Source organism: Pteropus vampyrus, unplaced genomic scaffold, assembly GCF_000151845.1.
Source record: "Pteropus vampyrus isolate Shadow unplaced genomic scaffold, Pvam_2.0 Scaffold723, whole genome shotgun sequence".
Classification (NCBI taxonomy): Eukaryota; Metazoa; Chordata; class Mammalia; order Chiroptera; family Pteropodidae; genus Pteropus; species Pteropus vampyrus.
Genome location: NW_011889504.1, coordinates 375447 through 394096, shown reverse-complemented (window position 1 = coordinate 394096; position 18650 = coordinate 375447). Strand labels below are relative to the sequence as shown.

Here is an 18650-nt window from a genome sequence, read left to right as displayed (position 1 = left end):
TTTCCCACGCTTCCGAAGGCAAGCCAACTTGGTGACTACAGTTCATTTATTCAGAGGTAAAGGGACTCCCATGGTATTTACTTAAAATGCCACATCCACTTAGTAAATTCTGTGATTTCTAACGAGAGATGGATGCATCTTGGTTTTACAGCAAGAGGTTGCACCAGTATTTCTTACTAATAATCACACATCTGAAAGCTGAGAGTCAAACCTAATTTAATGCAATTAAATGTTTACTATGAGCGCCTCTTAGGTTAAAGGGATTGGACACCGAGAAGGTATTTCTGAATAATGGCCTTGGCCATCAAGACGGGCCTGACTTCAACTATAACAGGCCCTGGTTAGGAAGCTGATTTCCTTGACTAAAAATCTGTCCTGGGCCTCCATCCCCTTGGGGTCTAATCAGCTACAGAGCCAGAGGCGGCAAGAATCCGTGCTCCCCAAAACCTGGGGACCTCGGTTTGAGGCTGCAAACTTGCAACTAAAAGATAAAAAGTCCTGGGCTCTGAGTACAGCACAGTTAGCACCATGTTTATCTATTTGAAAGCTGCTGACAGAGTAGATCTTAAATGTTCTCACCACACAAAAAAAGAAATGGTTATGCCAACCTACAAAATCATTCATACTGCAACATGTAAATGTATCAAATCAAAACCTGTATACCTTGAATTCATACAATGTTATGTCAACTATATATCCATTAAAAACAAAAATAAAGCTGTGACATACCTTTTAAAAAAAGAAAATGAGAATAAGAAATGCCCACACATTTGGGATTTAACCACATAACCCAGATTAACTTTCCTCAGTAGGATGTCTTTCAACTGAAAACTTTACAAGAAAGAAGTGTTCAAAGTTATTATTGGATGTGTCAAAGCACGGGCTATTTACATCACTATCTTTATTATTGTTATATTAATTGTTGAGAATACAGCAGAAAGACAAAACAGCTGTTTCTGAAAGCATTTGAACAATAGAGATTTATTCCAGAAAACAATGCCACGGTTATGATTACTACACTACATATAGGTTCGTTTAACTTCCATTACAATGAGTGTAAACCACCTGCCCTCTAGCATCTATCAATCCACAATAACTTATCGACTTCTGCAGCTTCATCTCTAATCTTATTAGGACGTACACCACGTGAGGGGTGTGCAAGGGGAGACCAAGCCCTGCACTGAGAGAAGAAGAGAGTCCTTTAGCAGAGAGTGTGGAAAGAATTCAACACACGGGTCAACGTTAGAGTCAAAAGGAAAGTTTATTAGAAAAGGAGAAACACTCCACAGACAGAGTGTGGTCTTCTCCCAGGAGCAGAGGGTGAGAGGGACCAAGAGAGAAAAATACTGAGAAGGAGCCTCTGTTTGCTGTTTACACAAGGGTTTCAGAGACATTGTTTCTGTGGACCCTGCTAGCCCAGAGCTTGCAAACACTTGCAAAACTCTGGGACTTCGGACAAGCTGTCATTTATATCTAGCCATGCTGCTGCTGGTACTTTAGACTCCAGGCCCAAGACGGGTCTTTCATTCAGCATTTTTGGCTCAATAAAACCTTGACTGACAAAAAGACTTCAGTCTTGGAAGTTAAAGATTTTTGTTTAAACAAAGGTGATGGCTCATCGTGATTTTGATTTGTGTTTCCCTGATGATTGGTGAGACTGAGCACCTGTCTCTGGACCTGCAAGTCTTCTTTGAAGAAATGTTTGTTCAAGTCCTTTGCCCATTTTTAAATTAGGTTTTTTGTTTTGTTTGTTTTGTTTTGTTTCTTTTTGTTTTGTTATTGAGTCCTAGGAGTTCCTTATATATTTTGGAAATGAACTCATCCTATATATATGATTTGCAATATTGTTCACTTAAAAATTTGTTAAAAGGGTAGATCTCATGTTTAGTTTTCTTAACACACACACACACACACACACACACACACACACACTGAGCAAAAGGACACAAGTAAACTTGGAGGTGATGGATCTGTTTACTACCTTAGTTGTGATGATGGTATCAATAGTATTTATTTGTGTTCAAAACCGTCTAATGGTATACATTAATTATATTCAGTTTTTTGTTTATCAATTTCACATCAATAGATCTGGAAAAAATAATGGAAAATGTTCTTTGAAAAAATGTTCTTTGTTTAATGATATAGAAAGATGTATGTGCAAAGTATACTCTCCTTTTTGAGATTTTTTAAACCAGTGTGTGTTCACAGACCAAAAATGATAAATATACATCAAAAAACACATGAAAATTATTTCTGGGTAGCAGGATTCTGGGTTATTTAAATAATTTTTATGTTTTCTTATACATAATAATTTAATAAGATGAACACATGTGATTAAACATTTGGCTTTAAAAGCACAAAGTGAGATGATAGTTCTCTGTCAGAGTAAATGGAAAGGGTGGTGTGTCCTTCCTAAATGAAGTCCATATAAATAAAACCTAAACTGGTTGGTGGGCAGGAGACCAAGTAGGGAAGCCAGGGTCAGAAGGAGGACTCCTGGGGAGGACAGAAGTGACCACTGACCTGCAGTGGGCCCTATGGGCTGGAGCCACCATCTCCCAGTAACTTGCCAAAATGAGCGACACAAGAGGAAGAGGTGAGGCGTCCGCTGCATGTTCCCTGGGCCTTTTAGAAAACATGGAGCTGGCCACGTGCACAAGGGTCACCAGACAGGTGGTACTACAAAAGAGGGGAATGGGCACTGTTCAGTCCACCGGAGTTCCCAGGACAAAACTAGGAGTCACCCAGCATGCAGGTGGCCTGTTGTGAACAAGCAAATCAAGGGCGAGGTTCTTGTCAAGAGAATTAAGGTGTGTATCGAGCGCAGTAAATTCTCTAAGAGCCCAGAAAGCTCCCTGAAACCTGTGAAGGAAAATGGTCATAAAAGAAGGATGCCGCAGAGAAAGGTATGGGCTCAGCTGAAGCGCCAGCCTGCTCCCCCTGGAGAGGCTCTCAGTGAGCGCCATGGAAAGGACGCTTTCCCCGTGAGTCCATACTGCGACGGGTAGGAAAATGAAGACCCTTGAACTGTTAAAAAGAAAAAAGTAAAAAAGAGAAAAATGGGCAGTGTCGGATGGGTAAGCCCCACACAGGGACCAACCAGTGTCTCTCTCCTTGGACACAGCACTGAAACTCAAAATGAATTGGGCGCTATGCTCTGCCATTTGTCTCAGTCACTACCGTTTCAGAGTATTCTATAGTTCACTGAAAGCTCACTTTTATGCGTCCTCTTCCCACCTTACAGACAAAGCGAGCGAGGTCCAGGAGGTGCGTCTTAGCCTTCGGAAATGGGATTAAAGTCTTTTCTGGATCGATTATGCTAGCGCGGCCAGGGACCAAATCAAGGAGGCTGAAGAAACTGTAGACCTTTGGTGTCACCACAGCTCCATCACTGAATGACTGAGACCCACTGAGACCCAGGTCTTATTTAATTGAGCATTTAGGGATGAACAAGTTTATTTGTGATCAATAAATGGTTTACTGGGCCCAATGCTGGTAAAAGTGTGAGGAAGCCAATGCTCTTGAACAATGCTGGTTGAAATGAAAATGCTATAACCATCTCAGTTACCATGACGAATTGAATATATGTATCATTACTTCCTCCTGAAACAGCACAAAAAAAGACAGGATAAGTACTTTAAAAGGTAGAACGCCACGAGGAGGAAAAAAAATAGCATAGATGATAGAGGTTTTGTTCATCCCTCTGGCGACCAAATCAAAATTATGATGGAAACAAGAAGCAGCAGCAAGGAAAAATCACCTGGGATTCTGATGAACAATCCATACAACTAGGGAGAAATCCAAGGAATCATCCTGCAATGGCAGAAGGTAGGACCAGGTGAGGACGTGGGGCTGCCAAGTCTCGAGCTGCTGAGTGAGTGAGACAGAAGCGGTGGCAGTGGCAGCGGCAGAAGCCTCTTAAAGGGGCCTCATCGGCGAGCTGATATTCGCAGACCTGCTCTCTCTAAGCACCAGTGCCAATTCGGCTGTGCGCAGGAGACACCAGGGACTTACAGGGAGACATTGTCGTAGTGAAGGCTGAAGCGAGGCTCGCTCTGTACAGAAGTGCCAGCGGTATGATTGTTCTCTGTTGAGTTCTCCCTCTTCCCAGTGTGCAGAGACACAGTGCTGCCATGCTGTGTGGTCATTAAACTGGATGACAGAGGTTGCTCCACCCAGAGGATTTCCTAAAACTCTACCTCCCCCAACTCGGGCCCCCACCCAAGCCACATCCAGGTATATCCTCAGCGAGTCTGGTGCTCCTTGCTGAGACTCACACTGGTGAAGGCAGTGTGGCCTTTTGAGGCAACTATAAGCACAGCATCTGTGGATTGATTGCTGAATCTTAACAGGTGGCCCTGGAGGGGTAGAGGCTTGAGCTAAATTTGGCCTACAGCTGAACCCCTCTCAGGATTGTGTCCCTGGAAACCTACTTCACAAATTCACACTAATAAGACCGGGAGACTTAGGAGTTTTGCTTAGTACACAGAAACAGACATGGAAAGGCAGCCAAAATGGGAAGACAAAGAAGCAGAAACCATATGAGAGAACAGAGCAGAGGTCCAGATATAATGAAGTCAAATAATCTAACAGATGCAGAGTTCAAAACACTGATTATAAAGATGTTCAATGAACTTAGGGGAAGTGTAGATGAATTCAGGGAGAAGGTCAATAAAGAGGTAAAAAACATAAAAATGAAAATGGAAATTATAAAAGGGAACCAGTCTGAAATGGAGAACACATTATCTGAGATGAGAAGTATATTAAATGAAATAAACAAAGGAATAAATAAAATGAATTAAAAAAAAAGATCAAATGATCTATCTAGAGGATGGGAAAGCCAAAGACACTCAATCAGAATGGCAAGAGATAAGATGCCAACACTATAAAAACAATTTAAGGAGCATATGGGACACTATTAAGGATCCAAATATCCACCTGATCAGCATAACTGAAGAAAATCAAGATGTTGAACAGCTGTTTGAAGAAATAATGATGGAAAACTTTCCTAACCTGGTGAAAGAAATGGACATAAAACCCCAGGAAGCTCAGAGAACCCCCAAAACCAGCAATTCAAAGAGGCCCACACCAAGACACATTATAATTAAAATGCCGAAGGTTAAATACAAAGAAAGAATATTAAAAGCAGCAAGAGAAAAACAGATAGCTACTTATTAGGGAACACCCATAAGATTGGCAGCTGATTTCTCAAAAGAAACTATGAAGGACTGAAGGGCTTGGCAAAAAATATTAGACAGGATGAAGACCCAGGTCTACAAACAAGAATACTTTATCCAGCAAAGCTACCATTTAGAGTTGAAGAACAGATAAAGAGCTTCCCAGACAAAAATAAGCTAAAGGGATTTATCATCACCAAGCCAGTATTACAGGAAATGTTGGAGAAACTTCTTTAAGAAGAAAAAACATGTATTAAAAACAGGAATAAAGAATGGTAACAACTACATTCCTATCATTAGGTACCTTAAATGGAAAAGAATTAAGTGCTCCAACCAAAAGACAGAGTGGCTGAAAGGGTAAGAAAACAATACCCCTGCATATGCTGCCTACAAGAGACTCACTTCAGATTAAAAGACACACACAGACTAAAAGGAAGGGGATGGAAAAGATATTGCTTTGATGGACCTAGAGGGTATTTAAGTCAGACAGAGAAAGGTAAACACTATATGATTTCACTTATATGAGGAATCTAAGGGAAAAAAAAGAACAAACTAATAAAAAAACACGGATTACTGCCGTGGTTCTCCAATTCTAGCAGACAGTGAGAAGAACACACCCCCAGTTACTGGTTTAGCAGGGAATTTGCATTTCTGAGAGTTCTCTGGTGACTCACACTGTAGGTCTGGGACCAGGCTTTGAGAATCCCTGGTCTGGGGCCTTGCTGCTCAAGGGGCCAGCAGGAATGGCAGCAGCTGTGAGCTTGTTGGAGGGGCAGATGCTGACCCACCTTGAGAGAGTCAGAATCTGCATGTAACAGGGTCCTCAGATGATCTGTATGGATGTGAGAGCTTGGGAAGCAGGGCTGTGGGACATTGGTTCTCAAACACGAATTAGGTAAACCAAAAGCCCAGAGTGGGGTTGTGCAGAATTCCTGTTTCAAACAGAGTTTTCTCAAGCTTGTGATTACAACATAAAATTTAGAAATAATTATAAGGCACCTGAGACCTCTGAGCTCTGACAATGGGTAGCAGTTAAGTTAAACTTCATCAGCCTTGGTACCCTTATTCAGAAAAAAAGGAATTGGACTAGATGAACACAGTTTCTGAATTCAACTAATCAGTTTCATATTGGATGAAAACTGAAGAAAACCAGGCCCCTGTTCTTCCCTCCACTGAGTGGGCCATGGTCAGTCACTCCCCTCCCGACATCAGTGGCTGAGTCAGTGGTGGCTAACCCCAAATTATCACTGCAGACCAGCTTGTGCTTGCAGCTCCCAGAAGTGCTGTGGGAGGAAGTAGGGGCCAGATGGTGCAGATGCGCTGTCAGGCCATCTCCTCCCCCTATGAAGTGGGCTTGGGATGACACCAGGAAGAACAGTGGTCCACTTTTCTACCTCAAAGGCCACCAAGGCCATCCCACCCACATACTCCTCGTCTTCTGGGGTCAGATCTCTGAGCAAAGGCATTAATCTTGATTTGGTTTTTATGGCTAGAGGAACAATCAGGCATTTTTTTTCTTTCTTTCTTTCTTTTTAAGAAGTTTTCTTCTGTGTGTTTGGAAGAGAACAGAATATTGGGAATCTTCAGATACCAGATTTCAGGGCAATAGGAAAGCCACTCTACCTGCAATCCTGGGTTTCCTGAAAAGGCAAATGAACTCAGTGTTAGGTTTATTCTCAGTTAAGTCTGATGTTTTCCCACAGTATGCACACACACACACATGCGTGCAATGCACATGCACACAGATACACAGAAATACACACACACACTTGCACACATACGTATGCACATACACACATACGCTAAAAAAATGTGTTCCTTCTCCCCGCCCTCTGAATGGTCCCTTCCTACTCTAACATGCCCATCCCCTGGCAGCTAGTGGTTGGTGGGAGCACAAGCAGTGGTCAGATGCAACATCCTGCCCCATGTCGTGCCTTCCATTACTTCGGCCAAAACTGTCCAAAAGAGCAAAACTTAGGAGCTGAGAACCTGACACACTGCGAGGATGGGAAATAATCTCTTGAGAGAACTAGGGTGAGTCTTGACTCTGGGTGCTACCCTTCTGGGGAGAAGGCAGCTGGTTTTTCACATCTGGACTGGCAGGTTTTACTTTAAGGAGGCTGAGCCTGAAAACGGCACCCCCTTGAGAACACACACCATAAGCACATCCTATGCTCTATTTGGAGAATTACTGTGTGGGTCGTACTTATACTAAAATATTATCTGAAATTCAAATTTAACTATGCATCCCCTATTTTATCCAGCAATTCTAGACTGGTCACTTGAATATTTCTGCACCTTTCCTCAGTTAGGTATGGAGATTATTTTCCTATTTATCAGCTTCAAGGGGTTGACATAAGAATAAACAGTCAGTTACTTGAAAATTTATGGATGCAAAATAATGCACTCAGATGCTTTCGATTTAAGTAGTGCTTTTATTGGTGATTCTCTCCCCTCCCTCTCCACCCCCCCACCTCTCCCCCTGCCAGCTTTATTGAAATATGATAGACAATTAGTCGCTCATATTTACATTGTACAATTCAATGAGTTTTTTTCCAATTGTAGTTGGCATACAATAATATATTAGTTTCAGTTGTATAGCATAGTGATTAGAGCTCAAGTGATCACCCCACTAAATCTAATACCTCTCTTCGTCCTTACATATTTATTACAACATTTCGACTATTTTCCTTATGCTACACTTTATATCTCCATGTATATTTGTAACTATACATTTGTACTTCTTAATCCCTTTGCCCTTTTTCACTGTACCCTCCAACCCCTCTCCCATCTAGTAGCTCTCAAAATATTCTCTGTATCTATGAATTTGTTTCTGTTTTTGTTGTTTATTTTGTTCTTTAGATTCCACATGTACGTGAAATCATGAGATATTTGTCTTTCTCTATCTAACCCATTTCATTCAGTGCAATACCTTCTATGTCCATCAAGACAATATCTTTTTCCATCCCCTTCTTTTTAGTCTGTGTGTATCTTGCCTCCATTATTTCTGGATCTCTATTCTGTTCTATCATACAGTTTCTGCTTCTTTATCTTCCCATTTTGGCTGCCTTTCTGTGTTTGTTTTTATGTACTAAGCAAAGCTCCTAAGTCTCCTGGTCTTATTAACATAGCTTTGTGTAGTAGGTGTCCAGTGGCCCAGTCCTGAGAAGGGTTCAGCGGCAGGCCAAGTTTAGCCCCAGTCTGTGCCCCTCCAGGGCCACTTATAAAGATTTAACAAACAATCCCCAGATGCTGTGCCTATAGTTGCCTCAAGAGGCCACACCAGAAACCGAGGCCAACTGCCACCAGTGTAAGTCTAGGCACTTCTCAGCAAGGAGCACCTGACCTCTGAGGACACATCTGGATGTGGCTTGGGTGGGTCCATGAATTGGGGAGGCGGAGTTTCAGGGAATCCTCTCGGCAGAGCGACCTGTGTTATTCAGTTTGATGACGTCTCAGCTATGGCGGCACTGCATCCTCACACTGAGAGGGAGGAGGTCTCAACAGCAGAACAAAGCATATCTCCAGCACTTCTGCCCGGGATGGAGCCTCGCCTCTGGCCTTCACTCCGACAACTCAGTGACCCCCTATAAGTCCCTGGTGTCCCCAGAGCAGCCCATCTAGTAGTGCTGGTGCTCAGGGTGAGCATGTCTGTCACCGCGAAAGTCCGCTCACAAACATGGCCCCTTTGAGAGGTCTCTGCAGCTGCCACTGCTATGGCCTCTGTCCCACTCAACTGCTCCAGACCAGGCAGCCTCATGTCTTCACCCCGTCCTATCTCTTCTCGTTGCACAGTGATTAATTATTTGTCTTTCTAGTTGTAGTGCTTCTGTTTGTCTAGGTCCCAGGCGACTTTCCTTGCTTTTTACTCCATGTTTCTGTCACAACTTTGATGTAGTCGCAAGAGGGATGAACAAATCCTCTATTGTCAATGCCATTTTGACTTCTCTTTCTTTTGGTGATTTTTATCTCTATTCTTTGAAAATGCTTTTGAAGTTGTAGAACAGATATAGATAACAGGCATTATTCTTTTTACATCTTGCTTAATCTTAAAAAACTGTTTCTTCATCACCCCATTCTGCGTCCACTGTCCCTCAATCCTTCCAGGCTGTACTATTATACTATGTTCTATAATAAGACCATGTTTATACATTGGCACATACCATTCCACAGGTGTAAGGGACATGATCTATCAATTTGATATATTTGTATATTGCAATGTGACCACCTTCACAATGTAACAAACACCTCTATCCTATCATATAATTACCATTTCTTCGCCGCTTTCATGGTCACACTGCAGTACAGTTATCCATCACTATTGTGATGTCCATGAGATCTCCAGACTTACTGTCTGTAGCTGTGAGTTTGTACCTTAAACAATGTCTCCCAGTTCCCCGACCCCTAACCCCTGGTAACCACCATTCTACTCTCTGTTTCTTCTGGTTCATCTTTTGTAGATTTCACATATAAGTGAGATCATACAGCTTTTGTCTTTGTCTGACTCACTTAGCAGTTTCCCCAAGGTCCATCTATGTGGTCACAAATGGCAGATTTTCCTTCTTTCTCATAGCTGATAGATAGATATAGATATATGTGTGCATAGAAATAGAGATGAACCACACCTTCTTTGTCTATTAATCTACTGACAGACACTTAGGTTATTTCCATGTCTTGGCTATTTTGCATAATGCTGCAATGAACATGGGGATGTACATATCTCTTTGAGACCCAGTTTTCACTTATTTCCTTTATATATATAGTCAGAAGTGAGATTGCTGGATCATATGGTAGTTTTATATTCAAAAGTTGTTTTCCAAAGTGGCTGAACCAACTTACAGTCTCACCAACAATTATGAGTGTTCCCTTTTCTCTACGCCTTTGCTGATACTTAATATCTCTTGTCCTTTTCTTCTCTTGTCTTCTTGGTGGCAGCCAATCTGACAGGCGTGAGGTGATGTCTTACTGTGGCTTTGATTTGCATTTCCCCGGGGAGCAGTGGTGCTGAGCACGTTTTCATGTGCCTGTTGGCCATTCGAATGTGTTTTTAGCATAGCCAGTTTGACCCAGCCAGGCAACACTCTGATTATATCACTCCTGTGTCCAGCGTGTATCTCCTTTTCCCACACTTCATGTGCAGACTACTTATTTCAGAATTTAAGATTCTATATATCCTGTTTTAATTACTCCCTTCTCCTTGTACTTTTCTCACTTTGGGCTTTGCCTCCACTGTCATGTATAGCAACTGGCCTCTAATTATTTCCCATCTCCTGGCAATTGTTATTTTGAATGAATATCTGCGGCCCCTATGCCTCCCCACAAAGCAGACTGCGTGTCTGAACCAGTGCAGGCCATACCCGAGGCGTTTTTCCGGCCTTTCAACCACAGAACATTTAGTTTCCGTGAACCACTCTTCAGAATTACTGGGCTCACAAGAAATCGTTCACAGTGCTGCAGACACGATGGAGGAGTGGGGAGACTATGCCAGTGGGGGAGGGTAACAAACACACAGATAATGCAGTGGGATGGGATGAGTGCCACGAATGAGATGCCGTGGAGGGGGCCGGGCGGTCCTGAAGACCTGGGTTATTGGGATATGGACTCAGCTTCCAGACAGAGACTCCAGGCAGAGGACTGGTCCCATATAGTGCTAGTGGAGAGCTCCTGCACGGGGAGGGTGGTTGGTGAGGTGAACCCGCCACTCGGGTTCATGCGCATTTTTGAGGTATAATTAGTGTGCCAAAAATTGCACATATTTAACATATACATTGAGTTTGGATGTGTGCAAACTCCTGTGATACCATCACTGCGACCGGAACACTAAATAAATCTGTCACCTCCAAAGACTTCCTTGTGTTCTTTTGAGGGTTTTGTTGTGATCTGGTTTCATTTCAAGAGCACTGTCATGAGACATTCCAGCATGTTTTCAAGTGCATGGCACCATACTGAGAACTGTGGGTGCTGTGTTGTGCAGCACAGCTTCAGAACTTATCCATGTAGTAAAACCGAGATTTTACATCTAATGAGCAGCTCCTGGCGACTACCACCCTACTCTCTGCTTCTGTGAGTCTATTTATAATTCATATGGTAATTGTCCTTCTGAGACTGGCTTATTTCACTGAGCACAATGCCCTCAAGTTTCATCTATGGTGTCACAAATGCCAGGATTTCCTTCTTCTTCTTCTTTTTTTTTTTTTTTTAAGGCTATATAATATTTTATTGTATATGCATCACGTTTTCTTTATTCATCATCAATGAGCATATGGATTGTTTCCCTATCTTCATTATTGTGAGTAATGCTGCAGTAAAGGTGGAGGTGCAGATATCTCTTGAGAGCTTGATATTGACTTTTTTTTTGGTATATATACCCAGAAGTGTGATTGCTTGATCATAAGATAGTTCTATTTTTAATTTTTTAAATTATTTTTCATGGTGGCTGCACCAACTCACATTCCCACCAAGAGTGATCAGACTTTCTGATTTCTCCACGTCCTCACCAACACTTGATATTATTAGTCTTTTTGATAGTAGCCATCCTAACAGGTGTGAGGTAGTATCTTGTTGTGGTTTTCATTTGCATCTCCTTGATGATTGGTAATGTTGAGTATCTTTTCATGTGTCTATGGGGCATTTGGATGTCTTCTTTGGAGATGGAGGACAGATAACACAATTGTGCTCAAAAAGTTGAATTCAAACATATGCTCTGATAAAAATGTTACCCTTTCTTTAAGGTTAATCAATATTTATGGAAAATCTACATGAAACAGCACTTTTGGCCTCAAGAAAAATTAATCATAGAGAGGAGACTGCAGTGGATGCCAATTCAAAAAAATAGATAAACCCCTTCAAGAAACACTGTAATTATTCACTTTGCTGTAAGTTTTTTTTTAAAAAATAGATATTATACGACTGATAGAGAATAAAAATTTGTCAAGATCATTTTTGTTATTAAGCAATGAAACCGCCATGTAATTTTTTCCTTCCTTCCTTCCTTCCTTTTTTCTTTTCCTTCTTTTTTCTTTTCTTTCTTTTTAAGGTGTACAATGTGATGATTTAATATATGTATATACTGAAATGGTTCCCAGGGTCCTATTGCTGATGTCAGGTCTGTGTCATTTGCACTACACCACACAGCCTCTTTTTCAGACAGGGCAAATGAGAATGGGTTCTGGGTAGAAGCACAAACTGTGCTGTAGAAACCAGAGGGATAAATGAGTGCCAGTCTGGTTTGGTGATTTTGTATATCTAATCATATGCTTGTCACACGCTAAACCTTCCTTTTAAATGTTTAATATTTGAATAATTTTTTTTTCTATCTGATTTCTTGGATTCTAGTCAATTAGCAAAGTATCCTTTCAATACTGTAGACTTACTCCTTGTGCGTTAGCCATGTTAAAGAAAAAAAGTCAGTAACACTAGTTAAAGATGGTAATACAGACTGTATTCAGGACCATCACAATAGGTATAGAGACCATCACAACGGGGTTTACAGTGGGGAAGAGAGACAGACTCAACACCAAGCACAGCCCGGGCAAGTGTGGCTTGCTGCCAAGGAGCAGGGTGGGATCAGTGGGTGGAAAGTTACTGAGAGGAAACATCCAGGGTGAGGGAGTTCTGGCTAACCATGTTCCCCCCATGGGATTCTTGCTAAAGACAGGCCAGGCAATCAGATGTCACCTGTGGGTGCTGGAGGGTGAGGAACCTGGTCAGATATCACAAGTGACCAGATATTGAATGTAGTGGTTTCTGGTTAAACTGTCTTCCTAGAAAAACCCAGTCTTCCTCCTGTGTCCTCACACCCCCTCCACAGTCTCAGCACTTCTGATACCACATGCTTTTCCAAGCCAAGCAATTCTCTGAAACGACAGTAGAATGCCCGCAGGTGAAGGGCTGAGTCCCTCAAGCCTGTTTCCACCCACTTCAGATGCCAATCACAAGTTCAGGTCATCACCTGTGCTTCTGACCAATTGGCTATAGATCTGCGGTTCCCACAATCCCCTCCTTGGGTTTGATTAATTTGCTGCAATAGCTCACAGAACTCAGGGAAACATTTACTTATGTTTCCCAGTTTATTAAAACACATGATAAAAGATATGGATGAACAGCCAGATGAAGAGACGCATAGGGCAAGGACTGGGGGGAGTGTCCTGAGTACAGGAACTTTTGTCTCCATGGAGCTGGAGTGTGTCGACTTCATACTACTTGATGTTTTCCAGTCTGGAAGCTCCTATATCCCCAGACTGTTGGGATTTTGGGGAGGCTTCCTTGTGTAGGCATGACCATTTTCTCTAACCGTGGCTTGGTCCTTCTGATGACCAGCTCCCATCCAGGAGCCATTCAGGAGCCACCCAGAGCCTCCTCATTGGAACAAAAGGTACCCCTAGTATTCTTATCACTTAGGAATTTACCAAGTTTCCAGGAGCTCTTATCAGAAACTAGGGTCAAAGACTGAATACCATAACGAGATATACTATAGTGCTCTTATCACTGGGGATTTGCAAAGCTTTGGGAACTCTGTGTCAGGGATGGGGATGAAGACCAAAGACATCTTTCTTATAATAAATCACAATCTCACACTGTCTTAGCAGGTTTATTGCTAAAACTGGATTTTTAGAAAGAAGTGCACAGAAGAGCTCAGGAGAAGGTTCAGGAGCCTGACTAAAGTTTGGAAAAGCAAAGAAAGTTTGTCAGCCATTGCAAATATCTATGGTTACTGAGTGTTTCTGCATTTGCTTCATTTTTTGTTGACCAGAAAAACCAAAATGTTGATGTAGTCAAATTTGTCAAGTTTTTAACTCATGGATTGTGCTTTTGGGTTTTAAAAAATAATTTAATTTCCTTTAACTGATTTCTACATTTAAAGTAAAAGTCGCACATAGTGAAATGAGCAAATTTTAAACGTAACGCTTGTTGAGTTTTACAAAGTACACTTACATAACTGGCGCCCTGATTGTGATATATAACTTTTCTATCACCCCAGAAAGCCCCCTCACGCCTCTTCTCAATCATCTCCAAACACTGTTCTGATTTCTATTTCTGTGCTTGTCTTTTTCTTTTTTTTTCTCCTCCCCTTCCCTCTCCCCCTCTCCCTCTCTCCCTCCTCTCCCCCTCCTCCTCCTTCTTCTTCTCTTACAAATGCGCCCAACAGGTACTCTGTGTCTGTCTTCTCTCACTCAGTGTTCATGTCAGGAAGATGGATCTGCACTGTGTGGTGCTGACATCTCATTCCTTTAATTGCTGAATACCCAGGGTCCGTTTATGTCCACACCCATGAGCGTAACTATACATTCTCACTGTGATGGCACTGGGGTTGTTTCCAGCTATTGCTATAATGAATACAGCCACTGTAAACAGACACATGTAAGTGCTTTTGTGAGTGTCTCAGGTGATCTTCCAGGCGTAGAAATACTATTTTATTCTCCTGGGTCTTTGTGAAGAAAATGTTCCCCACTCTTACATGACAAAGCTTTACTCTGAATATTCTTCATTTGACTTTTTTATTTAGATATTGAATCTTTATTAGTATATGGCATCAAGTAGGGTTTTTGCTTTTTATCTCTCTCTCCAAAAGTGAGCCAGATTTTGCAACTTCATCTGTTAGAAGCTCCATTCTTTCCCATTAAATAGTGGTTCCTTCTTTATTATATATCAAATTTCTACTAATATGAGTCTGTTTCTTTGCACTCAGCTTCTTTATATTGGCCTATTTCTTGTATTCCCTTGCTAGTGGCATAGTGTTTTAATTATTATGACTTGGCATCAGGTGTGATATCATCCTCTACGACATCATAGAAGGTTGGCCCAGAAAATATAAACTGTGGCAAATTTTTTCTCCAGTAAGATGGGTTTCAAGATAAAGAATTGGAGTGTTTGAAAAATCACTGTAATGGCTGATGTTGTAGGCTTCAGACTGGCCCTCTTGTGACGTTACCTCACCCTACAGAATCACCCAGGGGGGACCAGAAGAGGGCAGAATGAATGTACATTGACATTGTCTGTTAACAGTGTCTATCCAGCATGTACCATCTTTGTTCTTTGTTTCAGACTTGATTTATCATTTTGAGGACTTTATCCTCCCATATTTATTTATAATGGAATTTGTTGATTTTATTAACAGTGCCAGCTTGAATTTTGATTGGGATGCACTGACTACATAGCTCAATGTGAGAACAAAATGCTACATTTATGCAAATACATTATTCCAATCAAAACAATATTACTCATTTATTCAAATATTTTTAAATGAATTTTAGTAGAGTTGTAATTTTTGTTTTTCTTTCATTTGTGAGGCTGCTTTTTAGATGCCATTTACAACCATAGATTTATTTAAAAAAAAAACATTATTTTCTAGCCTGCTGCTGTAAGAATATTGTTTATCTACCAGCCTTGCTAACTTTCTCATTTCATTTTATAGTTTGTTAATTTGACTGGGCTTTCTACAAGTTAATATATATCTATGAAGTTAAATATTTTCTCTCCTTTTTTTTTCAACTCATGCCGTTATCTTGTTTTATGTCATTATTATGTTTAAAATATCTATGTTCTTGGCTGTTTTTATCTTGTAACTGATCTTAGATTTTTTTCTAAATTGTTGACATTAGGTTTGCTGTGTTTTTAGTCTATTGGAGTTATCAAAACAAGGAAGTTTTATCTTAAAATCAGTTGTGTGATTTTTTTTTATTGTTAATGAGGCTAGATATTATAAAATGCAATTTTTGGAAACCATTGAGATTATGTGGTAATTTTTCTCTTAGATTTCTAATGTAGTAAATTATATTAACAGATTTTGTGTTAATGACCTGTCCTTAAATTTCTGTCATGTTCATTATTTTTATTACAAATTTCAGGTTTAGCTAACTCATATTTTATTGACAACTTCTGTATTTTCATGCGTGAATTTGGCCTATGTTTCTTTCTCCTACTTACTTTTTAAAATGAAGAATATTCTAATCTCATTAATTTCTGATGCCAAAAGTGAGTTTGGTATCATTTTCTATTTTCCTATTTCTGGAATACCTTGTTAAGAGAAGATACATTTGTCACATGGAGTTTGATAATATTTTATATGAAACCATGTGGGATAGCATTTTTGAGGTATGGAGGATCGTGCCACTATTTGCATTTTATTTTCTTGAATTTATTATACATAATTGTTCATAATATTTGTTTTACAGCTGTGGTACTTATTCTGAAATTTGTTTTAGTGTTATTTTTGGTTTCTTCTCTTTTTACTTAATTGATCTTTCCAGATTTTTGCCCACCTTACTGATATTATTATTTTCTAATATTTGGTTCTCTATTACATTTATTTTTCCCCACAACTTTTCTCATTTCTCTTTCTTTTTCCAACTTCTTGAGATAACTGCTTACTTTGAGTCTTCTTATGAATGTATTTTAGCAATGCATTTTCACATTTTCCTTTGTTTATATCCTTCAAATAGTCTTTTGTAGCTTTTACTATTACATGTTCAAGAAAGATTTTTTTTTATAATTTATTCTTTAAAATAAGGATTACTTATTATATTACCTAATGCCTAGACATATGAACATTTTTAGTTATTTTTAACTTAAAATTTTTAAGGTTAAAAATAAAGTTGATTTTTAACTTTATTGCTTGATGGACAAGTAGTATGTACATTGCAGATATTTTGAATATTTCTTTAGATTTCTTTTTTGGAGTTATAATGTCTTAAGTTAGTATAGAATATTTGAAAAGTTAAAAAAAAGTATGAAAAAAATCACGCATGATCTCAATATTTTGGCCAACATACATTTTTATGCTTAACTTAATATCTATTTTTTAAATGATAGAATATTACTTAATTTATTAATTCAGTTAACAAATCTTTGTATATCACCTATGGCCTGACATTGTCTGATTTCCCCTGATTAAAAAAAGGCAAACATTTACTTCACGTATGGCAGAAATTAGTGCACACTTATGACCAATAATACTAAAGACATGGAATTCCATGTCATTATTAATGTTATGGGATTTATGCTCCTGGTTTTAACTTTAAAATAATAATAATAATAAATCTTTAGAAGGGTAAGTCAATGAATCATCAATAACCTCAAGGATAATTGTTTTCACAGATTCTTTCTCTATTTACCAGTTTAGGAAGATGAAATCACGAGAAAACTGAATTCTAGGGAAACGGAAAGAAAAGAAAAGATGGGGACAGTGAAATTAAATTTTGCCAGATGTACAATCTATACTGTTAGCAATTATTACATTCAAATTTAAGTACTTGTGAAGATTACCCAGAAATCTCTTCATCAGACCTCATCCTACAAAGAAAAAGGGCCCTTTACTTTGTATTTAACAAATTCTATTATTTGCTTAATGGCCCCATATGTCGGTATCTGACATTGTTTCTGTACTTTTTATCATTGACACCAAGGAAATGTCTTCTTTGAACCTTGACAGTGAGCAGGAGGGAGGCTCACAGCTTTGACATTTTACATGCAATCTCACGTGGAGGTAGGAGGGATGTGATAAAGGAGGGAAAGAGCACTCACAGGACAACTGGTGCAGTGGGGGTCTTGTTGCATTGCCAACTGTCCTGTAACTGCAAGGTGCTAATTCTCTGGCCTCCACTCCATCATTTATTGCTCACTCGACTCTCTCAAGGATGGTGATTATTGATGGGAAAACACGCAGAATTTGCACAAAATAAACTTCCCCGAACATAGGTGGAGATCACAGCACTCTATACTGTACACGGATGGCCGGACAGCCAGGTCTGAAGGAGCTTGCTCTGGCTTCAAGGGCCAAGCTAAAAGGTCCTCATAGTCAACAGGATGGATGTGGGTGAGCTGCTGACCTACCTGGGCTGTGAAGAAGCCACATCTTCCCGTTGCTAGGTGGTTAGGCCATTTCTACTGCCTTTGCCCCTCACCGTTTCTGGAGACTCAGGAAATTTGCATGCATGCCTTATCAGGATAAATCTTAGCCCTGGAACTTTTCTGATTATTAAATACAAGACTGAGAGTCAAAGATCAGACTATTAGGATTTCATCCCATTGTTAGCTTAGCCTCTGGTTAATTTCTGAATTGCATTTTATATCTGCGGTTAATTTCTGAATTGCATTTTATATCTGTGACCACTTGTCAATTCTGAAGAGAAGAGAAGTTTGGGGGGAAATGGCAGGCTTTGTTTTAATGACAGGGAAAGCTACAAAATATGGTGAGAACATTTGGAAGTAGGTAACAATCTCTTTCTTTCTCTCTCCTTTTTTTTAATATTTCCACTTAGTTGCCTGAGAGACAATGAAAAGAAGCTCAAGAAGGTAAACCCAGATGTGGGAAGGAAACGGTAAGAACACAACATACCAGAGCTTTTCTCTCTGGCATTTACTCCTAAAATTTTTGTCCCACAAGAGTGAACATCTTAGAGCTATAATGAGAGAGTTCTTTGGTGATTTCCTCTAAGACTTGGCAGAAGGTTAGATGGTGGGTCTCTCTAAACA

The 18650-nt window shown here is 40.1% G+C and overlaps 2 protein-coding genes across 2 annotated transcripts in view; both read left to right on the top strand.

The window, feature by feature from the left end:
• Nucleotides 1-2612: 2612 nt before the first annotated feature.
• On the top strand, nt 2613-3008 carry LOC111734021 (60S ribosomal protein L21-like). The gene has a single exon (XM_023526151.1). The coding sequence runs from the start codon at nt 2613-2615 to the stop codon at nt 3006-3008; it is 396 nt and encodes a 131-aa protein (XP_023381919.1).
• A 4037-nt stretch (nt 3009-7045) lies between these two features.
• The window catches only part of GCSAML (germinal center associated signaling and motility like), a 30498-nt gene continuing 18893 nt past the window's right edge, over nt 7046-18650 (top strand). The window contains exon 1 of the mRNA XM_011385467.2: nt 7046-7211. Coding sequence (XP_011383769.1) covers nt 7183-7211 — 29 coding nt within the window. The 5' untranslated portion in view covers nt 7046-7182. The remainder of the gene's footprint in view (nt 7212-18650) is intronic.